Genomic DNA, 25,216 nt, shown 5'->3' with positions numbered 1-25,216 from the left:
CGAAAGTCAACTCGTGGAGCAAGCTCGGAGTGCCCTTTTCACCTCTGGAAATTACAGAACAACCTTGAGGCCTTTCAGCAACACGACGGCCCAAAAACGTTGTAACTCGCTGACCCGCCCCCTACTGGACATCTGTGGAAAAAATCTTCGTAGCTCACCGGATTTCTCCTCCTGCACTCGAAATGAAAATTCAGATTCCAATTCTGAATAGGCACTGTACACAGCACAGTCCCATTGTCAATCCACTGCTGGATGATGGCCTCCCCACACCGTGCGGGTCGTGGGGATTATTCGACCATACTTCGTCACTCTGCTCAGTGCGAGTTGATAAATGAGCGGAGTTATAAATGCGCGAGTGTAGATGCGGGTGGCTTGGAAGTGCTGTACAACAATGCATTTTTCTCCACTGCCCTCTGCTCATCACCACATAAGCCACTGCTCCCGCAGCCGCCTATACCACCCCGGTGTGCAACGTGGCCACCTATACAACCACAATCCCAGGCTCAAACCTGCTGAGCTTCCCATGTGGCCAACTCTTACCTCATCGGTGGTTCCTTGCACCCATCGTTTCATGACCTGTGACAGAGATCCTGTCGAAATGGGAAACCACGAGTCAAGGAGCATAAAACCATCACCACGCAAACTCCGGTCATCCTCGCAGCAGCAGCAGCAGCGGCGGCGGCTTTTGGCTAGTCATCGAATGAAGACGGTGGTCACCGCATCGTGAGCTTTCAGGTGCGCTTCTGTGGCCGTCTGGAACTCTCTCCTTTCCGATATTAGGAAGCTACTGGAGCTATGCAACTTGTCATTCATCTAGATTGAGAACTCAGCTCTTTAGAACTGCTTTTTGTGTTTAGTCTTTTGTCTTTCCCCCGCACCTCCAGTTAGCGCAGTTGGCTACGTCCTGTGCGGAAGAATTTCAACATGCAGTCTGTTCTCCTATAACGTGGTAGTTGCGTTTCTGAAGAACACCACGTTATGCAAAATTCGCGTTTTCATAAATAACATATAACATAGGGTAAAGCACAGTCCGCGATAACACGTGAGATGCGTACGCAGGCTGAACAAAGACAGAGGTGCGTGGGTAGCATCTAGAAGCATCCAGCAGTATCCCACTGCCTTGTGTGATGCTACGTCAAGGCAGCCGTACTCAATCGCGTTATATCCAATTTGCATCATAAAAGCACGCAGCGTTACAGGAGAACAGCCTGAACATGCATACAGACGAGATGTGATGGCATCACATGGAGCGCGCTGCCCTAATCGGCGTCGGTTTCAGATTTTAAAATCTTTTAGGACAATTCGGGATTTTCTTTGTGATATTGGGACCACTTCCACCCCCGCACCCCCCACACAAGGCCTCCGTGCTAATGGCAGCTACGGCACCTGGAGCGTGGCGGTGACGTCATGTCCATGACGCCACATCAAGTTTCCAGATCTGTTTGAAACAAATCATATTTTCTGATCGTCCAAAATTTGGTATCCGGTCCAGATTTTCTAAATGTTTTATATTTACTTTAAACTGTAGATAGTTTGTAAATATATATTTGCTTGTAATTGTGAAGAGTTTTAATGTGATGATGCTTTGAGTGGCAGATTTGTACCAGCAAAGCACCGCACGTATGTAAACAACATGAAACTTGACTCATTCAAAAATGTGGGAGCACAACCCTAGTGCCCGGGGCACTTTATTTGAGAATGAACACAAACTGTGTTGTTTCTTTGCTGGGGCAGCAGACCCAATTAACTACGTTGACTGCGGGGCCCCCCTCCAGTGTGTGATGTGCCGTTGCCGCGAGCGTAGGCGATTGGCCACGGAGGACCGTGGCAGTGCCTTGGGGGACGTGCAGGACGTTTCTAATGGAGAGTTTTTACGCCAATCGACGCGATAATCATTCAGAAGCACTGTGCGTTCCTGAATGTTAATTGAATCTGCTTGGTCAGGCGCAGGCAACGGCTGCGGTGCAGTGGTTAGCACAGGGAGCAGTGAACCCAGCGACCCACGATGGATTAACGGTCACGGCTAACATCAGTCGCGAGCCATGTCTGGACCGGTCCTGGGCTACCCCTCCCCCCCCCCACCTGAACCAACGAGGTGACCTGCAGTCGAACCACCCCCACGATAAACAACACACCGTGTGGGGAGGAAGGCCTTCATCCAGCAGTGGATTAAGAAAGGGCTGAACTTGATTTAGTTCGAGTGACCCCATTCTCCCATGCGTGTTGGCTTCTATTCGTCCCTGTGAATCTATTAGGAAGCCACTGCAGCTATGGCATTTTAACAAATAAATTGAAAACTAATTTCTTTAGAACTGCGTTTTGTGTTAAGTGTGTTGTCCTTCCCCCGGCACCTCCGATTAGCACGGTTGGCTACGTGCGGTGCGAAAGAAGTTCAACACACATACGTACATATCTTGGTGGATATTCACTATTCCGGTGGTGGATATTCACTATCCCAGTCTTAACTTACTAGTATGTAGGTTTCATTTTACTGACCCCAGAGAGATGCGCTGACTCCCAACCAAGATGTAAACTCACAACCTTTTTATTGCTGGTCAGGTGCTGCTCTCCCACCCCCGATGAGGATGATGATGATGCTTACGTATGTCATCATCACTGCCGTCGATATACCGTGATCGGGATTATAACTCAAAACCTCCCAAGTGAGAGCTTGCGGCCAAAATAAACTTTAGCCATCTCTAAAACACACTGTATATTTCTACGACACATCGATCCCACAAACATCCCTCGCGTACGCGCAGAGTCTCTACGAGAGAACGCGAAAGTTAGAGACACCGAATTGACTGCTGAGAAAGGTGAGCTTGGGCAGGAGAGCGATGCACCACCTGAAGGGACGATGAGGCGGTGGGTCAAGGCGACGGGGACAGGAGGGGCAACCAATGGAAGGAACTCGCCGGAGAGGATTTCCATCGTGGAGATGGAGCGGATTAAATCAGCGCTTGTGGAGAAGCTAGACAAATTTTTGCATCACGAAACTTTGAGAAATGGCGACGACTTGGGAAGGCCTTTATGCAATAGTGGACTGCTCATCGGAAATGATCATGATCGTGATGATAAAGACAAAGATTCCCCGTATAGTGTTAACAGACATTTAGGACAAGTGCTGTTCGTGAGCAGCGCATATGAAGGCCGGCACGGCACACAAGGGGGTGGGGGTAGCCAGCACCGCGTGAATACACGCACACACACACACTCTCTATTCACCTTTGGGTTTCTTCCCGTCAGGATTTGGCTCCGACTCCTTCACAAACTGCCCGAGGTTGTTGATCCTCCCAAATGACATTTTCCTGCCGCAGCAGCAACAACAACAAGCAGCAGCAGACAGGCAGAGGGTAACACATGTCAGCAGGCACAGTTACCGCACGAGCCCGAGGATTACCGCCAACGCGTGCGGCCACACACACGTTAGCATGCGGTACAAGGCACTGTCGACGAGGTGGATTGGTGGCCAGTGAACTGGCCAACCAGAGTTTGATTCCCAGTCAGGGCTAACATCGGCGGCAAACAAAATCAGAACCGGAATTGGGCCAACCCATTCACCATAATTGCGTTGCTCAGTGTGGAGAAGTATGGACAAACAACCCGCACGGCCGACACGGCGAGGGGAGGCTGCTTTCATGCAGCAGCGGATCGATCGAGACCTGTAAATGGTTGTTAAACGACTATTACAATATACTGCCGCTAACCGATGTCATAATGGCTTCACTGTGGCCACACAATTGAACGTTATCACCCTCACTCGTCAAAAATGTGTAAGATACCTATATGAATGTAATGTTAACCGTCCTCGCTGCACCAAGAGTCTATAATTGAATAATAATATTAGTTACATTTTTTACAGCGTCATCGACACGATTGCATCCCAAAAGTGCGCACAATAATTGTACGTTTACACCACCGAAGGTGGGCTAGGCCCCACGAAGCAGAACTTTGTGAACAAGATTATTAAGTGCAGAAGAGGGTGGGGGAAAATACATTCGCACAGCTCTCCCTCGCTTTGTGCAGGTTCGGTTTGGGGGATTTCGCGAATGTGACTTCCTTTAGATGAAAATACTGTTAAGTCTCGCAACGATCTGTTGCTGGTGGCCTTGAGTGGGAATCGGACGTGGGTCGCCGGGTTCACAGCACAACGCGCTAATCGCTACACTACCATACACACAAAGACAAGGATCGCCCGTACAGCCTTAACAGACTGCTGGGGCAAGTGCTGTTAGCGCGTAGCACCTTTTGAAGGCCGGCACGGCACACGAGGGGTTGGTGGGCTAGCACTACGCCCGACCGTCTTTGTCTCCCCAGTGGCGATGTTTGACACACCACACCAGATAATAATTTGAGGCTGAGTCAATCTAGGAGAGGCCCATGACCAGTTCAGATAATCGTTACTGGTGTTGGCCGTGAGCGGAAATCGAGCTCGGGTCGTTGGGTTTGTAGCGCGGCGAGCTAACCACTGCGCCACCGCTTCACACACACACACACACAAGTACGGAACCCACACACGCACACGCACCCCGCGTAATGTCTGTAGTAGAGAGACTCCGGCTCCAGGCTCTTTGCGTCGATCGTGATGTCCTCGTCGAAGTTCTTGAGGATCTTCACCAGGTTCTTCTTGTTGCTGTTGGCCTGCGGAGCGAGCGGGCAGGCGTGCGTGCGAGCGAGCGGGATTAACGCGAGCGTGCCCCACGCTGCGCTCCACCACCCGCCGTGTGGGCAGCAACGCCGTGCTGCGGACGTCGAGTGGCGGTGTGGAGGACGCGCAGTAACGTAGCACGGTGGACCAGTGCGGTATACTTCGGTGTCACGTGGCACGGTGTACCGCGATGTAACGTGGCACGGTGTACCGTGGCAGTGTACCGTAGCGTGGTGTAACGCGGTGTAACGCGGGACGGTGTCACGCGCCGGGGTGTAAAGCGGGACGGTGTAACATGGCATGGTGTAACGCGTCGTGGTGTAACGCGGCGCCGCTGTCGTCGCCTGCTCACCTGGTTCCCGCGCTCGTTGCCCACAGCCTCGGATGGCGGCGGCGCCCCCCCCCGGCCGGGCACGTGGGCGCTTGGCCCCTGCGCCTCTTCGCTGCGCACCGAATACAGCAGCTCCGACAGGTACTTGTAGTAGATGTCGCTGCACAGGAAGCCAGGCAGGTAGACCTGGGCAGGAGCACAGAGGCCAGCGGATGGACCGTTTTGGCAGTGTAAGGGACTGTTTTTGGCAGTGGCCCCTGTTCGCACGCGGCGATAGATACAACTTTATAACCATGGTCATCAACAAGCACAGCATTAAGTGACCGATATACCATACGTCGACTGGAACGTGCCCGATCTCACCCGGTCTGCCCATCTGGCTAGCCCACAGGGGGGGGGGGTGGGGAGGTAGGGGCGACTCACAGCCTCCATGGTGGTGTAGGCCTGGCGCAGAGCTGTGGAGAAGCAGTCAGGGAGCGGGCCACCCTCCCGGCAGATGTTAGATTCAACCTCGGGTCGCACGGAGTCTCCGAAGCCCAGCGGGCACGTGGCCTGCAGAGAGAAGTACCTGCGAAGACAACAATCCCCCGCCGCCGCCGCCGCCACCACCACCACCGTTTAGCTGCACGTAGTCCAAGGGCAAGCGATGCTCCACAGTAGGGTCGCCACGATATGGTGATATTACGATGAAGGGAACAACGTCTGAAACGTCACCTGTAATATCTAAATTCAGACGCTGTCGCCTCGACAGACCTGGTTTCACCTGAGGACGGCTGCTTGCGTTGTGGCCGAAACGTCGTGAGAATTATTTTATTATGTTTTATTTTTATTATTTTATTACTTCCCTTCTACGTGACTTTACCAAAAGAACCAAGAAAATGAATCCCTGCAGTCACGAAAGATTTAAATCGAAATCTAAATTTTATTTTCTTTTTAGGGCAGCGTTATTGACAAACGTCTTTTGGGTTTCTAATAGAAAGGTTAGGCATAAGGATTTGCATTAACTTAAAGTTTTTTTTTTGGGTTAGATCGCATAAATAGACAAATGTGTCGTTAAACCCGCCACCACACGACACAGCCAACTAGTAAGGGTTGTCACGTAAACAGAACGTGCCAATTCGTCACTAGTACAGCACTAACCGGTGTGTTGGAGAGCCAAGCCACAACATTTACAATCAGAGTACGACGTTTCGCCAGTAATTACAACCAGCTTCATCAGGGGACAGACAGATTTGTGGAGATCTGCGATCTAACCCAAAAACCTTTATTATGAATAATATTGGTCGCGAAAGCCTACGTGTTAAACTCAACCAAGTGACTTATCACGTGGAAATGTATAGCAGCAGCCAAATACACGTGATGTTTATTCTAAATGTGGAGGAAAAAACACCGGAGGATGCAGAGAAAAATCCACTCGACCACGGGGAGAATATGCAAACTATAAATATACAACAGGCGTCACAGGGTCAGGATCGAATCCACGACCTCCTGTATACCAGGCGAGGTAGTTAACATCTCGCCACAGTGACATTTAAACTTGGCGCCGAAATGCCGACACGTCTTGAAGCGAGTCGCATTAAAAAAATATAGGAAATCGCGTAACAAGCATGCAATCAGGGAGGTAGAGAGAGAGAAAACGTTGACCGCATGTCAATGATCATACGGTGCAGGAACCACGCCGTGGTGAAGTACGGTCGAACGATCTCCACGCGAGGCCTTCGCCCCGCGGCGGGTTGACACTGGACTGCGTGCGACGATCCTCAGGCGAGCCGCCCCCCATCCTCTCAGCGGACTCACTTGTCGTAGAGGATCATGGCGTCGTTCTGGGCCTCCTGCCCGTCGTACTGGCCGGCCTTCCCCGCCAGCTGGGCCTGGAAGTCGTGGGCCACGAGCCAGAACTGGAGCAACGCCGCCGCGTCCTCCTTCTCCATGAACTGCGAGGGAGCGACACGCGGCGGTGCACCGAGCGACTCGGTTTTAAACTAAACTTAAACTTTTAAACGAATGTTTTAATCAAACCAGTGTGAAGGCCCACTGAGCTGTATAGGCACAAATGATAGCTCGACGAAGTGGCTTATCGCATGGAAATTTAAAGCAGCCAAATACTCTAAACGTGTGACGTTGATTCTATATGTGGACGGAAAAACTGGAGGTCCCGGAGTAAAATCCACGCAACACGACACGGAGAACATACAAACTCCAAATATACAGGCGTAAGGGTCAGGATGGAACCCGGGATCCTCGTGTATACCAGACGAGGTAATTAACATCCTCGCCGCTGTGATGCCCAATCGACCTGGCCAGGGTCGGTTTGATGGGACACTAAACGCCGATGGTTTAGGTGTGGCTCGCCCCGGGCCACCCAGACCAATTCAAGGACGTCTAGATGCAGTGGAAACGTTGGGAGACTCATTCATCCATTCATCTAAGTTGTCCCGACTGAGAACACCGCCACGGAAGGCGGAGAGACGTCGCAAGCCACCCATGTGGCCGCGTCCTTTCCTGCTGGATCTCTCCATTCAGTGTCGTTTCCTTCATGTCATCTCTCATTCATTTACAAGACCCATGAAGACGCGCTTGCTTTCAAATGGCCCTCCGTCAACTACACACCGATAGGCTCTGCTGTTGCAGCGTTACCTTCTCATTCCATCAACATACCAAAAAACATTTTATTTTTCTTAAATAATCTTTCACGAAGGATCTCTCCTGCTATGGAGACGGGTCACTGTTCGAAACGTCACCGATCATGGGCAGCTTTGTACGTTTTGTTTTTTCGTTCACCGTCTGCCAACACAGTACCGCAGAGCGTTTTGATTTGTTCCAGACTGTTTCGTTCGCACCTCATGGGCCCAGAGCGATGATATCGCCTTTACCCCTCCCCCTCTCTTTAAGACCGACACGGGATACATTTTACACAATTCCGGCTTTCGCCTGAAAAGGCTGGTTGTAATAACCGGCGAAACGTCGAATTGTAAAAGTCGTGGGTTTACTCTCCAACACAAAACCGGTGTGCTGAACTAGCAACTAATTTGAATGTTTAGCTTACGAGACATAACTTACCGATTGGCCGTGTTGGGCGGTGACAGGTTTAAGGACCACATTTATTTTAAGCGATCTAACACGACAACAACAACAAATATTACGGAGTGTTTTGTTCCGTCAGGGGTCAGGCAAGGCTGGTGGACGTTCAACCGACGTTTCTCTCGGATCGTTACACGCTCGGGGCCGGAGGGGCCGGGGCCCGTGGCCGGTGGCCAGGGCCTGCCCACCTCCGAGAAGTAGAAGAGCGTGCCCTCGCTGGTGAGGATGTCGCCCAGACACACGGAGCCGCTCGTCAGCACCTCCATCTGGTAGCGGCAGAAGTGCGAACTCTCCAGGAAGAGGGGGAAGAACCTGGCACGGGCAACGGGGGGTAGTGGCGAGATCGCACGCAGGCGCAACAACAGCCGTGCCGACGTGAGGTCGCCACGGCCGGCTTGACCTTAACAGTGAAGGGAAGCCATGCGAGGCCACTCGGAATTCAGAATCTTTATTAATCCTGGAGAAATCCGATGAGCTGTGAAGCTCTTGTTCACCGATTGTCCAGGAGGATCGGGTCAGAAAGTTACAACAGTAGAAGCGATACGAAAACATGACAGGACTGCAAAGTACAGGGGAGAGAAGGAAATCACTTCAATTAAATACTTAAAATAAAATAAAGTTCAAATTGCATAAGTACACCAATTCCAGCAGCAAAACGACAGCAGCATAAACAGTCCCAGACGTCACCAAGACAACAGGCACTGATTGACAGGCACACAGCCTCTGTCATTGTAAGGGGCCCTTGCGGTTACAGCAGTGACTGGGTGTGAGGCTGACAGTGTTGTTTCCAGGTCGAATGCATTCCTCCCCTGCAACAAGCGGCTCAAGACGCTCAGTTTGAAGCGGCAGCATCTCACGTGGCCATGGGCCGTGGTGAGAATAACCGACGTGTTTTCGAGCTGCACCGCTTAATGTCCGACATGATGCCCGACGTTTTGCTCCACGTGCTGGAAGCTTCTTCAGGAACCGTGTTTAAGTTTGTAACAATTCCTGGCATTCAGATCCCGAAAAAACAATATTCCGGCGCGCGGAGCGAAACGTCGGACGTCGTGCCCGAACGAAGTACGGTGGCGGCAACCGAATAACCCGTCGGAGAGCTGCGTCCCGCGACACAACCACCGAAAACATCGCACCAAGTCAAGTCCCAGGCCACGTCCAGCCAGTGAAACCGGAGGAGGAGGGCCCCCCTCTACCCCTGGGCAAACGGAACGTGCGTCCGGGTGGGTGTGCACATCGGTGAGGGAGGCACTCACTGCGTCTCCAGCTCGTGAAAGACGAGCTCCTGCGCCGGCAGGAAACAGTTGGGGTCCACGTCCCCATCCTCGCCGCAGATCTTGGCTGTGGGCGGCGGTGGTGGTGGTGGCGACGGAGGAGGGTGTGGAGGAAGAGGAGAGGGAGGAAGAGGAGGGGGAGGAGGAGGGGGAGGAGGTACACACACACACGGGCGAGGCGCATGGTCTTTACGGCGGCGGAGGGCGACGGCAGCGTCGCGAGCTGCAGCGCACGCGGCCGGAACCGTGATCCATGATCCGAATGAGTCGCGGTTACGTGCATCTGAGTGTGGATTTGTACAAGTTTGTGTGTGTGTGTGTTTCTGCGTGTAACTAGGATATGCAGAGCGGCAATTAGTCCACCGCGCGAGGAACCCTGCGACCTGAGTTCGATTCTCGCTCACGGCCAACACCAGTGATGATTATTTGAACCGGTCCCGGGCCTCCCCTAGGTCGACTCAGCCTCAAATGAGTACCTGGTGCGGTGTGTAAACATCGCCACTGGGGAGACAAAATGTGGCTAAGTGTGGTGCTGGCCTCGTGTGCCGTGCCAGCCTTCATAGGTGCTCGCCAACAACATTTGCCCCAACAGTTGTTTAAGGCTATATATGGGGCATCTTGTTATTTGTGTGTGTAAAATGGATATCGGCAGAGAAGAAACGGCATGCAATTTGAAAAGTACGCAAAGTAGCACGGAGGGGGTACATGCTTTCAATTAGGCAGCGATAGGTGCTTGCTAGCAGCACTTGCCGCAGCAGTCTGCGTAGGCTACACGGGGGAGCTTTGTCTCTGCTGCTGTGCAAGTACCGATGATGAGGTTCCGCATGGCGTCGCTGATGGGCAGCGCCACCTCGGCATCCTGCGACACGAATCGCGTGAACAGCTCCACCGCGTCCCGCTCTATACCTGCACGCATCGCCGCCATCATCACCATCACCATCATAATATGATCATTGATGTTTGTTATACACACACCATTTTCGTTCACTCACTCTCAAAGAGAGAATTATTCCAAGGCGCGATAATCGACAGGCCAGGCAGCCCGAACCTGCGCTGCCAACAGTTATCCAAGCACTGTGGTTCTATATTGGGATGTTTGACCAAAACATTCATCGGTGTCATCATCACCACCACCATCATTCTCACCACCAATTCCCTCCTCGTCTCTGAATTCATGTTCATCACCACCATCATCATCATCATCGCCATCATCATCATTATCTGCACAGCACATTCACTGCCCATTTGCCAATCCACTGCTGGACGGCGGGCCTCCCAACGCGATACGGATAGCAGACGCTGTTTGAACATACTTCACCACACTGGTCGGTGTGGGGTGGTGAAGGAGGGGAGCATAGATGGGGGAGTGTAATACACTACAACAATGGATGTCGGTGCACTGGCACCTGCCTCGCAGCCTATAACACCTGTTTGTTCACGGTGGAGTCTCTCTCTCACGACAGCTGTGGACCACACTGAACCGCGCTCGCACGCAGCACGGGAGGTGCGCGTCGTAGCACGTTGTTCCATTAGTAGAAAATCAAAGAATCGCCAAACTGCGACCGTGGTGAAGCCCAAACCATCAAACGCATCACCGACGAGTGTGCCATCGACGCACACCCTGGTGGTATCGCTGCAATCCATACAGCATCTACTGCCGCCTTGGATTCGTTGAAGGACCTTAACATTCAACGATGACATCTATACAAACTGTTACTTACATGGCATTCGAAAGAAGATTCACGGTGGTACTCCATCCAAGTGCTTTCTCGGCTCAACCCCGCATGGCTTCCACATTTGGGGCGATGTAAATTAAAACAAAAACTAAAACTATTTTTTATTTTACCAGGTAAGACCCACTAAGTGACCTGGCCACAAATGATAGCTCAACAACGTGGCTTACCATGTGGACATTTATATCAGCCAAATACTCGCGTGATGTTCATTCTATATGGGGAGGGAAAACCGGAGCACCTGGAAAAAAATCCACGCTACCAAGGAGAGAACATGTAAACTCCAAATATACATCAGGCGTCAGGGTCGTGATGGAACCCACGACCTTCTGCATACCAGGCGAGGGAGTTAACATCTCTCCACCGTGGCGCCCCCAATTATGGTCATAGCCAGTGCAATACTTATCACCACGATCGTTGATCATTCCACGGTGAGCGCGTACCATTTGCTTGTCATTTAATGTTACATTTATAGAGTTGAATATAGTGCAACAAAAATTTCCTTCCAAGTGTCACCTACTCAAACAAGCGTTGGGGTGGGGGTGTTCTTATCACCTTAGGTGGCCCTGAGCCAATGGTGACGGGGCGAGTCTCTGCTCTGCAACCACTGCTGACTTCTTAGAAATTTGTTCTCATTTTATAAACGACACAATGACAACGCTCTGCCACATTGCCAAATGCTCTCACATTGCTACCACCCACGTGACATGTATGTTACATGTTCAGCGCTTAGCCAATCTACCGCTGGTTGAGGATCTCGCCATGCTGCGCATTTTGTGGGATTCATTTGACCGTACTTCACCGCGCTGGCCGTGTGGGTTGGTGATGGCGGGGAGCATAGTAGTACGGTACAATAATGCATTTGTCACCCAGCTGCTTACGAACACCGCTAAAACTATATAAAATAAATTCAAATTTACCACGCTGATTTCCGATGGCAAGAACGACCTTCAGCGATCATTACCGTTTGAACGGTTTCAAATTATTCAGGTAGCGTCATCTTGAAATATCGGTGAAACGGCGAGTGTAGCGCATCCGCTTAATATTTTTTTACCAGCAGCCCATACGTCCGCCCGCCCGCCAGCCAGCCAAACTTTTTGTTCTTGGTTGGTGGTGGGGGCGGGAGGCGTGACGTCAACGCTACGCACAAATCCAGCTCAATTCTGCGGGATGCAGGTGACATCACCACCGCGCACATGTTTAGCTGCGTGCCAGACAGCCAGGCACGAACACAGCAAGGAATTTTTTTTACGAATATTGTGATATGATATGAAGTGCCTGTCTTTCTTCATCTAGAGCCAGCTCCATTGCCGACAAAAAAATAATCTTGGCTCGATGACGTGAAGAAACAGATCATACGGTGAAAAAAATAAGAGTCGGAATAATAATAGGAATAATAACCACAATCTGTAGGGCGAACATATTTCACGAACGCTGTGGTGACAGCAGCCTGCTTTGAGAGCGGCCAACAAGACGGCTCGGTTGGCATGAGGCACGGGGAAGCGTGCGGGTTACAGGCCATTTAATCCGACCCCCTACCCTCCCCCTTAATTCCTGGGTGTCAACGGAAGGATGATGTGACGTTGTTTATGATGATTTTCTATCGTCAAACAACAAGACACGGCCAAGAGGGTAGCGCGCCAGCTGCTCTGCCACGGGAGGTTCGCGGTTTGAGCCACGTGGCTGCCGCCCCCCCCCACCCCCCTGGAGTGATACCGCAAAAGGGCGCTGTGGACGTTAAAGATTGAAATTGAGCAAAATACAATCCGAGATGGAGGTGACAAGAAGCCAGCCCCAGCACCGTCGTGCTGTGAATTTGAATTCTTAGCTTTGGAGGTGCGGCGAGCTTCGCGGCCGTGCGCCACGGGGGGATTTGGTCACGGGCGCTGCTTCCCCGATTGACGCTCAGTGAACCCGCGCGACCCCAGCGCCAGGCCGCCATGCGCCTCGCCACGCGCGACAACCGTTTCTGTTACGAAAGTAACGCATCATGGTACTCCACGGCGAGAACGACCGCCGCTACTCACGGGAACCGGCAATTGCGGTGGGAGTGGGGGAGGGCAGAGGGGGGAAGGCTGGACATGAAAACAGTTCGTCAGGAGGCCCTCTATGAACATAGGCAGCGGTGATGCTCATTGGTGCTCCTGAACCTGTGGTGGGATTCCACATTCATAAGGCAGGAGACAGAATCTCGATAAGACAGTCACTGCTCGAGTGCAGACTTCCCCTGAGCTGCGCGGTGAGCACAATGGCGCCCAGGGATTCGTATCAGCCGGGTCTGTCCAGTTCGGCGACCCAGACAATATTTATATTTATGTAGGTGGCACACCACATCCAGTAAACCGATCGCTATGGCTGTGACTACGTGTCACGTGGGTACCTACACCAGTCTACCAGCGACCCGCTAAATAGCGAGAAATGAATCCCCGATTGCACCCCGCGGGCAGCGTACTTTTCATGAGCTTGTCGGAGATGGAGTCGCAGCCCTCGGCGGTCGCGCTCGGCAGCGTGAGCCCGTCGGGCACGGCCCTCGCCGGCCTCCTCCCCTCCTCCGCCCCATCCCTCCCGCACGCGTCCCCGCTCCGCACCCCCACGCCGCCGCCGCCACCGTCCCCGTCGAGCAGCGACCGTCCGCGTCGCCTCGGCCGATCGGGCCCGGCGGTGCCGCCACCGCCGCCGCAGAACGGGCACGAGGGCGCCGACCCGCAACCGCACAGCTCCCGCGGCGGCGCTGCCCTGACGTCGCCGGGACCCGCGGGCGCCGACGGCGACGGCGCCGACGTCGCCGGGCTTTCCCCGGCCGGGAAGTTTCTGCCTGCGGGCGACCGATCGGTCGCGGTGGCGGCGAGGAGCGGCGAGCCGCGGGCGGGAAGGGGGGAGGTCCGCGCGGCGAGCGAGCTCAGCTTGACGGCGTCGAGCGAGCGGGTGCGCACGCGCGCCCAGCTCTCCTGCCGGAACGCCTCCGCGTCCAGCCAGAAGCGCGCCAGGTGCAGCGCGCCGCGCGCCTCCAGGTCCAGGAGGAGGTGCGGCAGAGCGGCCGGGTCGCGCAGGGCCTCGCCCAGCGTGCGGCTCAGGCGGGAGTGGGGGCCCTCCTCGTCGCCGGGGGAGGTGGCGGCGGCCACGGCGCGCAGCGACGCGTGGCCTCCGCCGCGGAGACGGAGCGGTGGGAAGGAAGGGAGGACGAGAACGAGCCAGTTAGGGGGAAAATGCGGATATACGCACGCGGATCAACGCTCTCCAACACGCGTTTGTACTCGGAGGCATTTCGTTAGAGACAGCGGCTAATCCGTAGGCTCGTGGGGAGGCCAAGGGGTGCAGATATCGGGGCCGGGATGGTTTTTCATCTCAAAGCTTCTCGTGGATCGGTTTTCAAGAGGTTTAGTCCCGAGCAGCAACACAACTTCACACTAAAACGTTCCTCGCGTTGGATCGCCTTTCTGGGAGTTACCATGCCTCTCCACACCCCATAAGGGACAGAGAGACGGACAGACGGAGCTAATGCATTCGTGCTTTCAATGTTCGTTGAAAAGTGTTATAAATGTTTAGAATTCACAGCCACTGTGGGGTGCGGGTTGACTGACCACACCTCATCACATTTGTGAGTGGGGGCTGGTGAAGGGGAGACTCGGGAACGGTTCTGACGTTAGCCGTAGCTGGGAATCGAACTCGGGATATCAACACCGCCCCAATACGGACGGACCCATCGATCAGAATCGGAATCCGATGAGCTCTTTATCAGAGATGCCCAGTGGGGGCAGGTAAGAACATTACAACAACAACAAGCAACACTGACGTTCGGACAAACGGATCGGCAAACACGGAAGTTGTTCCAGACGAACGAACGGACGGAGCAACCTCCGCCGGCGAGCGTCAGGGCGCGCGGCTCGCGCCCGAAGCGCAGCGGCGGCCCCGCGGCCTCACCGAGGTCGCCAAAGTGCTGCGGCTCGGCGAGCGTGGGGGGCGGCCGCCGCAGGGCGCCGGTGCGCACCCCGGCGCCCTCCATGGCCCCCGAGATGGCGCTGAGCGCATCGCGGCTCGGCGGCGGCGGCGTCTCAGCCCTCGCGTGATTCCTCGACGGCTGCCGGGCTGCGCGCACACGCGGGGGGGGCGGGGCGGGGGGGGGGGGGGTCTGGTCAGAGGGCGCCGACGACGCCTCCTCCGCTCCGGCCGATTCGCGAGTGGCGAGCGCGCAACAAAGTGCTACCGCGACATCGAAACACCGAGCAGGTTCTGGTGGGGGGGGGGGGGGGCATGGGGGGTTGGAACGTGCTGCCCCAGTTTGTGCGTTTTTAACGACAAAACCCCCCTCTCCCCCTTCATTACCACAAAGACAAAAGTATTGAATTTGCAGCGCCTAACATCGTTTAAATGTTAATTTGAGCAGGGCATCGCTTTGGCTCTTTAAACACATTATTTGCACGCTTTTTCATGTTATAAATAAGAAAGAACTGTCCGTACTTCGCAATCCAACTGTGGAACGCGTAGATGCGACGCTACGCTGGTTACCGTAAGCACAAAGCTAAACGGGGACTGCACAGGCGCGTGACGATTACGCGCGGCGGGGAGATGCGTGGGTGGGGGGGTCCACAATGACCCCCCCCCGCCCCCATTATCCGTACGAGACGCTACATCCACGCGCGTTATTTCGAGGGGCCACTGTGTGATTAAACAAAAACAAAAACTGGATTTCAGAACCCATTACCCGATGAGGGTCGGAGCAGTTTGACCGAAACGGCGTCGCACGCGAATGTTTAAATTCGGTCATGAAAAGTTTCCAGCCACTGGGGAGGAGCAAGAGGAGTAGCAGGAGCAGGAGGAGGAGGAGGAGCTGTGTTGGTCAGAATTTCATCGGCACAGCGGCCACGAGTATGGAGCAACTCTGCACACGTGACAATCTTGTCCGGCGGTGGAGGGCTAACAACGCCTCTGATTAGCACGGCTGGCTACGTACGGTGCGAAAGAAGCTTACCATATATACAAACAACACGAATTTTGGCACAAAACTACCATGTGGCCCAACCCAAAAAAAATAACAAATGAGGATCATTGCACCGGGTATGAAAGAACGCACGTTTTGAGTAAACAAAAAAATTGCTCTTGTTAATAGAGACAAGTCAAACATTGCAAGTCAGGAGCTGGTAACGCCGAGTCCTGAGACTCCATGAAGACTTCTTGGGGATTGCAGTGAATTGTTGTTTGTACGATGAGAGGAAGCACACAGAACCGAGTTCAGGGGGCAATGCTCACCTGACCTTGCAGGGCTCCGAGTGGATAACACCTCCTTCCCCTTTCCCTTATCTGCGGCACAAACACATCATAACCACCACCATCATCATCATCACCACCACCATCATCACCATCATCACCACCATCATAACCACCACCATCATCATCATCACCACCACCATCATCACCATCATCACCACCATCATAACCACCACCATCATCATCATCACCACCACCATCATCATCATCACCACCACCACCACCATCATCATCATCATCACCACCATCATCATCATAACCACCACCACCACCACCATCATCATCATCATAACCACCACCATCATCATCATCATCACCACCATCATCACCACCATCATCATAACCACCACCACCATCATCATCATCACCACCACCACCATCATCATCATCACCACCACCACCATCATCATCATCACCACCACCACCATCATCATCATCACCACCACCACCACCATCATCATCATCACCACCACCATCATCACCATCATCACCACCATCATAACCACCACCATCATCATCATAACCACCACCATCATCATCATCATCACCACCACCACCACCACCACCATCATCATCATCATAACCACCACCATCATCATCATCATCACCACCATCATCACCACCATCATCATAACCACCATCATCATCATAACCACCACCATCATCATCATAAACACCACCATCATCATTATCACCACCACCATCATCATCACCACCACCACCACCACCATCATCATCATAAACACCACCATCATCATTATCACCACCACCATCATCATCATCACCACCACCACCATCATCACCACCATCATCACCACCATCATCACCACCATCATCACCACCATCATCATAACCACCACCATCATCATCATCATCACCATCATCAACATGATCATCATTCGCCTTTTGGTGTTCTCTGGTCTAACACTGGTTCATGCAGACGTGATTTCTTGCAAAAGGTTTCTGTCTGGTGTTTGAACATCTTAATACCTGTTTCATTTCCAGAAAGGGTAAAACCTATTCTTATACAATGATCATCATTGTCACTACATTGAACATCACCATCATTACCACTACCCATCACTAAATTCAACATCATCACTGCATTCAAAATCACTGTCACCATCACCACAACCATCACTTTTTTGAACGTCATCATCAAACACTCTGAACTAATAACACTCAAATTATTTGGTGACGCTGCTGCGTTGGCAGTGGTGCAACGGGCAACAAGAAATGTCAACACATTTGCCAATAAGAAACACTGCCTGGTCTTAAAAGGAAAAAAATATTAAAAACAGGAGACATTTCAGGCAACCGTCCTTCTTCAGAGGTTACTGCCCGAAACGTATCCTGTTATTTATATATTTTCCCTTTTATGGCACCTCGGCGTTGTTGGCGAACGTGTTGGGTTTTGTAAAACAAGCAGGTCGTGTTTCCTCCTCGTGTGACGCTCGGGTTGGCCCGGACACTCGGCACGAACACTCGGCACGGACACTCGGCACGGATGGCCGGCACGGACACTCGGCATGGACACTCGGCACGAACACTCGGCACGGACACTCGGCACGGATGGCCGGCACGGACACTCGGCACGGACGGCCGATGTCAAGGGCCCTCCACACACAATCAGGAGAGGAGCCAGGTCCGGTGACCTCAGTGGCCACTGAAATATGCAGGAGTTCGCTCCCTGACCCCGGCAGACTCCACCCGTGTGGGGACACGTCACGTTTCAGCATCAGAATAATTTAATCTTTATTTTATTATTATTATTTAATTTTTACTTAGACTGGAAGAATCCGATGAGCTATGAAGGTCTTTTTCGCAGACGTCCAGTAGGATGTCCAGTTCATACACACTAAAATAAAGACAAAGATCTCCCGTACAGCTTGAACAGACTGTTGGGGCAAGTGCTGTTAGCGGCACGGCACACGAGGGGGTGGGTGGCCAACACCACGCCTGGCCGCCTTTGTCTCCCCAGTGGCGATGTTTACACACTGCACCAGGCACTCATTTGAGGCAGAGTCAACCTAAGAAAGGCCCAAGACCGGTTCAGATAATCGTCACCGGTGTTGGCCGTGAGCGTAAATCGAACTCGGGTCGCCGGGTTCGAAGCGCAGCGCGATAACCGCTACGCTACACGAAGCAACATACCGAAGCAACACCGGTTCGCGGCCCTGCAATCGCCATGGCTCCTGACTTATGCCGCACGCTGTATCATCACATGACCGATGAACCGCCATCACGGGAACCTTCATCTTATTTCACGCTGTATGCCTGTACCACCGACACAGCCGTGGTTGATGTTTGTACGTACTCTACGTTGAACTTCTTTGGTACCGTACGTAGCCAACCTTGTTAACCATAGGGTGTAGGGAAGTACGGCAAACTAAACACAAAAAGCAGTTCTAGAGAAAACGAAAAGCAAAAAACGCGACACAAGTGCTTCCTGAGAACGCGCGCAGCGTTCATGCGTCCAACGTTGTACATCAAGATTGTTTTTCCTATATTACGCGTAAAACATTTAATTGTTTGTGTGTGTGCACAGTGGTTAGTGCCACTGTTACGATGAACCCGACAACCCGAGTTTGATTCCCGCTCACGGTCAACACCAGTAACGATGAGCTGAATCGGTCTTCCCCGAGGTCGACTTAGCCTCAAATGAGTAACTGGTTCAGTGTGTAAACATCGCCTACTAGAAAGAAAAAGGCAGCTGGGCGTGGTGCTGGCCACCCACGCCATTTGTGCCGTGCTGGCCTTCATAGGTGCTCGCTAACAGCACTTGCTCCTACACTCTGTTCAGGCTATAGGCGGCTCTTTCTATTTGTTGGCCATACACATACAAGGCACCCCGCAGTTATCACTTCCTTCCGAAGCAGAGACACACACACCTGCGTGAAACAGTGCGAGACAGCGGATAATATTCGCATCTAAATGTCTCTACGGAGGCACCCTGAGGGAGAATGTCTCCACTGAACCCAGAGGGGGAGTGAAACTCCACCTGGGCTGTGAAACACGAAAGTAAACAACAAAGTATCCAACAGAACCCAAGGGGTTAAATGTCTCCTACTGAGCCAAGGAAGGCACCCTCCTATTCAGCCCAGGGGGCCTTCCACTGAGACGAGGAGGGTTTGAACAAATGTTTGAATGGATGATCAAATATAACAATGATTGACCAGCACCAGCTGATGTGTCACCGCACACCACAGGATCTGGCACCTAGCCGCCTCAAATGAAGGCACTAACAAACGTCGCCCGCGTGGATTCAGGTACAGTGTCATCTCTCAAGGCAGTCGAACATCTTCGACACCGTGGCGCCCTTTCAAGGCACGTGGCGACTATAAAAAGCGGTGACTTTCCAGGAGAGCTAATGGACACTTGAGATCTTGCGCAACCCTCACGGCGCGCCCGATGGGTGTTGCAGCAATGCCATGCGGGATGAAATCGAACAAGTGATTTTGGTTGCGGGCTGCGGCACACCCACGCACATTCCGTACCGCCAAGGCAGCGAAATAAAGTCAAGTTGCCGTCCGTGTGTGGGTCCACGAGCGGCCCTTTGTCAATCCGATGCGAGGTGAGCCTCCCCCCCCCCCCATGCTGTGGGAGTTTTTTGGGCCGTACAGAATTTCACCCCGACTGGTCAGTGCGGGTTGGTGAAGGCAGGAAAGCGATGATGGAACACAGAAGTACGGTACAACGACGGGGTGTTGCTGCTGCACTGCCCTCCCGCTGTACTCCGAGAAGCCAGCACCGCGTCCTGTGCGTGCAGCGAGTTCACCCGCACGACTGCCATCCAGGCTCAAGCCTGCTTACCATGAAAGTGCGTTCACTGAGATTTGGTCATCAGCCGCTGGTGTGGGTATTTGGTAATAAATAAGAGCAGGTGTAGTGCGGCGGGTGTAGTGCGGCGGGTGTAGTGCGGCAGGTGTAGTGCTGCAGGTGTAGTGCGGCAGGTGTAGTGCGGCGGGTGTAGTGCGGCAGGTGTAGTGCTGCAGGTGTAGTGCGGCAGGTGACAGCACCTGCGATAAATCGGAGTGCGCTATTAATGAGTGCCGATTAATGCCGGTGCAGCAGGCAAGGTGGCGAGTGCGACTGTGGCCACAGGATTAGTTGGAGGCAGTCGCCCTCCAACAACAACGGGGGGCAGAGGAGCGACGCTCACAACAACGAGTGGAGCGCTGGGTGGCTGAAATACAAGTTGGCATAGTAGGGTGCACAGCTGGTGCATCTGCCGATCATTTCAGTCGGTCAACCCATGACACCTGGGTCTGTCCCGTGACCTGTCAGCGAGCCTTCGATACTTCACGTGGCCTCAAAGTACACCTGGCCTGGCACAGACGCTGTGGTAGACAACATCATTACTTAGTGGCGAATGGCGGGTATTGGTGTAGAATCAGTCCTACCCATCGTGCATGGCATGCCACGTGACACCACGGCTTGTACGATGCACAAAGCCTTTTGTTTACCTCACAGACTGGAGTGAAGTATGGCGATTTCACACGACGACCTGCGAGGCATGATGGCAGGACCAATCATATGGTCGCCATCGTGCCTTGTGCAATCGGTACTACTCTTGTTTCCAGGCTGCACTCGTTTTTCCGTTTGCTGATTTTTCTTTCTCATCATTTACAGAAAGCGATCGCACTGGTGGATGGGTCACGCACGCCCGGTTCCATTCATCTCTCCCAGAACTGTACGCATGTACGTTGAACTTCTTTCGCACCATACGTAGCCAACCATGCTCATCGGAGGCGTTATCGTACGCAGCCAACCGCGCTAATTGGAGGAGCGCCAATCTTTTTGGAGGATCTGACCCGGTGGATGCCCAAAGCCCAACTCTGATAACCAACTTTAGGCAGTGTGCGTGACCAAGTGCAAGAGCCATGCTGTTGCTGGAATCGCAGTGCCATGGGTTTGTCACTTCATCACCACCGGCTCCTCGCATAGCCTCACAGGAGCAAATGTGTCCACACACGAGAGGGTAAGGAGGGAATTGAGTCAAATGTGTTTGACTGTAAATAAACAAGTTACTAAAATAAACCATGCACATGTATGCTTTTTGGTTCTTTCGGTAAAGTCACGTAGGTATAAAATAAATCACGACGTTTCGGGCGCAACACAAGCGTCCTTCATCAGGTGGGAAAGCACATGTATGTGTTTGTCTTTGTAATTATTTATCAGTAAGAAAGTTGAAGGATTGGGTCGCTGTCGGATAAAACGTGTTTGCATAAAATATTTATAAACAGTACTTTCTGCTGTGGTTTGTGTCTTCAAGTTTTGGGAACCCTTTCATGAATTTGGCTGGTATTCTATCAGATAACTCACTAAATAGCAACACAACTTTATTCCAAAGCTATATAGTCACCCCACCCACGTGACGGGCTGATGGGACAGAGCCTAATGCCTGCACGCAATCAACCTGAGCTTGAAAGGGATAATCATGGGGAGGTACCGTGGGGCATTTGGTCCATGATGGTGGGCGAGAAGATGACCTTTGTCATGCTCGCGTGACAAAGGTGCGAGCACACACGTGCACACACACACGTGCACGCAGCCACTGTGACCAGCCTGCAACAATGTAATCATTCATTTTGAGAACGTGGTCATCACGTCAACTAATCACACGCTTAACAATAACATTGGTTTCACTGACATGGCCAACTGACATACCTTGGTTGAAAGTACGAATAACCCCACAGGCCTTCACAGTCTCTCACTAGTACTAAACTATTTAATATTTGATCAGATAAGGCCCACTGAGCTATATAGCTCTTTTTCAGAAGCGACCTGGCCACAAATGATAGCTCAATGAAGTGGCTTATCACGTGGAAATGTATAGGAGCAGCTAAATACTCTAAACGCATGTTTCTAAAGGTGGAGGGAAAAATCGGAGGACCCGGACACCATGGGGAGAACATGCAAACTCCAAATATACAGGCGTCGGGATCGAGATGGAACCCACGACCTCCTGCATACCAGGCGAGGTAGTTAACATCTCGCCACCGTACAGTAACGCACGTAGCTCTGTGAAACGTCGCAGAGCTTCATCACGAGGTCACGGAGAAGCGCACTGTATACAATGAACGTGGCAATTCTGCATTGTGTGGGCAGTGGCATGGTTATTGAGTGCAGAACTAAATGCACCGTGGCTCACGGACTGGAGGGAAATGCAGGCGCCGGGCTACGAAGAGAGAAAGAGGGGGGAGAAATGTGTCAAGAGACCCCCCCACCACCGACCACCATTGAATTTCTTGTACCAGGCGACGTGCCTGCAACCACGCCATTGTGTTGTTGTGGGCCTGCCCCACACCACATGGTAGTCGTCCGCACCATGCTGCTTGTCATGTTCTGAGAATGGGTCCACATGCAAATGAGCGAGCAGGTACCACAATTACAATAATAAATCTGTTCCCTATCCCCACGACCGGTAGGAAATTGTCTACCTGTCGTGGGGATAGGGAACAGGGTGTTTGGGCTATGGTTATGAAAATTGTCAATAGGCAGGTTTGAGGAGAGGTATTTTCCTGTGATTCGTGTTAAGAGATACGATTCGTGAATAGGATGAATGCCTGCGAAACGCTCGTGATGGTGGTAGGGTTCAGTGGGCTTTACCTGGTAAGATACAAAGTTTAGTTTGATTTGTACGTCTTTAAAAGCGATTTCTCCAGTATAAATGCTGTGTTGTGTAGGAGGTGATAATATGAATTATACAGTAGTTGAGGAATAGGGTTATGAGTAATCATGCCGATGGGGTAGTGATGGAAATGCTGCTGCTAGGTACAGGTTTAGCAGTGGGGTAGTGTTAGGTTTAAGGTTAGTGTGTTATATGTTCAGACGTGGGCTAGGTTAGAATGGGGTTATTAGCTATTGGGTTAACAAAGGGGTTAGCGCCAGGTGTTAATCTTGGATATATTATTGGGGTTATGCTAATGGTATGGTTTGAATTAGTATTAGGTTAGCGTTGTAAAGTTAGTGTTAGGGATGGCCCGAGGCTGGGATAAGGTTGGTATTATATGTTACCATTGGTGACCAGGGGTAGCAATGGAGACATTAATATTGGTACAGTGCCAGAGACAGTAGTATCGGTACAGTATTATTGGTACAGTGTTTGACAGTAGTATCGGTAGTGGTAGATAGTGTTATTGGTACAGTGTTGGTACAGTATTATTGGTACAGTATTATTGGTACAGTATTCGAGACTTTTATTGGCACAGTGTTACAGTATTATTGGTAGTGTTAGACAGATTATTGGTAGTTGTACAGTATAATTGGTAGTGTTAGGCAGCAATATTGGTAGTGTTAAGACGGGAATATTGGTACAGTGTTAGGCAGTATTATTGGTACAGTATTATACAGTATTGTTGGTAGTTAGATATTATTGGTACAGTATTATACAGTATTATCGATACAATATTATACGGTATTATAGGTACAGTTAGACAGTATTATTGGTACGGTGTTAGATACAGTAGTATTGATACAGTATTATTGGTACAGTAACACCGTATTATAGGTACAGTGCTAGACGGTATTATTGGTAGTGTTAGTATTATTGGTACAGTGTTAGTATTATTGGTACAGTGCTAGTATTATTGGTACAGTGCTAGTATTATTGGTACAGTGCTAGTATTATTGGTACAGTGCTAGTATTATTGGTACAGTGTTAGTATTAACTCTCCACCACAATCGTATCCTGCCACCGATTCTCGCAGCCGTCGGCTCGTTGTCAATCAACGGCGCGCTTCAAACACACAAACAAACCAACAATAACCCTCCTCCTACCAACAAACATTAAAACGAACGTCCCACGAACGTCCACCGACTTGGGTTTGACGGCGGCGGCGTCTGCGGTGCGCGTCCTTCCCGACGGCAGCCAAAGCGTCCGGGTGGTGGTGGTTGGGGGGGGGGAATCCGCGATTCCTTGAATCCTCTCCCTCTCTCTCCACCGTCGCATTGAATCACGAACACGCTCATTGTGATAACGACGAGTTGTCACCTCCACCGCCCCCGTCGCCGCCGCTTTGCCCGTCGTCGTTTTGCAAAAGCGAAGCGAAGTGACTGCACCGGCCGGCCCCGCCGCGCCGCGAGGCCGCGATTAGGAGCCTCGGCCTCGCCTGGAAGGTTCCCCACCAACACCGCCACCACCCCCGCGGGGAGGGAGGGAGGGGAGGGGGGTGCCTCACCTCTGGACATGCGCTTGATGATGAACGACATCTCTGCGGGCTGTCGTTGCTCAGCCCACGACGACGACGAAGAGGTGGTGGTTGACGAGGAGGTGGTTGTTGACGAGGTGGTGGTGGTTGTCGTCTCGGGTGCCCATGACCGACAGACGACGACCTCCGGCTCCCCGACCCACCCCGCGTCTCTCTCTCTCCCTCTCACTTCCTCGTATCCCCCGGCGAAGATGAGGAGGATGATGATGTGAGGCCAGACGAGGTGATAATGATGATGATGAGATGATATGAGATGAGGTGAAGGAGGCCTCCCCCACGCGAACGCGAGGAGCGCTCACCCCGCTTCTGCTCAGCAGCGGGAGGAGGGGGAGGGCGGTGGTGGAGGGGATTTTCACTTCCTTCACTTGGCAATTAAAATTAAATACACATTTAAACGATCCTTCTCAGTCACTGGGTCTTGTCGCGAATACAATGGTCCCGGTTTTAAAACAAGTTGCGGTTTATTCAAGAAAAAAAGGAAGAAAAATAAGTGGTTTGAGTGATGCACAGCATGGATATAATTACACTCACTATATTGTACACGGACACTGTCTCGTTCCTTTGAATTGCAATTCTTACTCAACATAACCTGGGTATTCAATTGGTTATTTATGTTTACGAGGAATTGCTGAATAAAAAATAATACATTAATGAATATTGCATGCACACAGTTG

At 52.0% G+C, this 25,216-nt stretch overlaps 1 protein-coding gene across 1 annotated transcript in view; it reads right to left on the bottom strand.

The window, feature by feature from the left end:
* Positions 1-24,863, bottom strand: part of AKAP10 (A-kinase anchoring protein 10) — a 31,388-nt gene extending 6,525 nt beyond the window's left edge. Inside the window, exons 1-13 of the mRNA XM_078873529.1 lie at positions 24,513-24,863; positions 16,312-16,362; positions 14,986-15,150; positions 13,517-14,206; positions 10,139-10,237; positions 9,314-9,398; positions 8,249-8,372; positions 6,777-6,913; positions 5,403-5,547; positions 5,001-5,165; positions 4,529-4,641; positions 3,226-3,308; positions 541-590 (exon numbers count right to left, since the gene is read on the bottom strand). Coding sequence (XP_078729655.1) covers positions 541-590; positions 3,226-3,308; positions 4,529-4,641; positions 5,001-5,165; positions 5,403-5,547; positions 6,777-6,913; positions 8,249-8,372; positions 9,314-9,398; positions 10,139-10,237; positions 13,517-14,206; positions 14,986-15,150; positions 16,312-16,362; positions 24,513-24,543 — 1,938 coding nt within the window. The 5' untranslated portion in view covers positions 24,544-24,863. The remainder of the gene's footprint in view (positions 1-540; positions 591-3,225; positions 3,309-4,528; positions 4,642-5,000; positions 5,166-5,402; positions 5,548-6,776; positions 6,914-8,248; positions 8,373-9,313; positions 9,399-10,138; positions 10,238-13,516; positions 14,207-14,985; positions 15,151-16,311; positions 16,363-24,512) is intronic.
* Between the last annotated feature and the right edge of the window lie 353 nt (positions 24,864-25,216).

Source organism: Lampetra fluviatilis, chromosome 37, assembly GCF_964198595.1.
Source record: "Lampetra fluviatilis chromosome 37, kcLamFluv1.1, whole genome shotgun sequence".
Classification (NCBI taxonomy): domain Eukaryota; kingdom Metazoa; phylum Chordata; class Hyperoartia; order Petromyzontiformes; family Petromyzontidae; genus Lampetra; species Lampetra fluviatilis.
The sequence above is the reverse complement of the archived record's forward strand: the minus strand, read 5'-3'. Positions and strand labels throughout refer to the sequence as shown.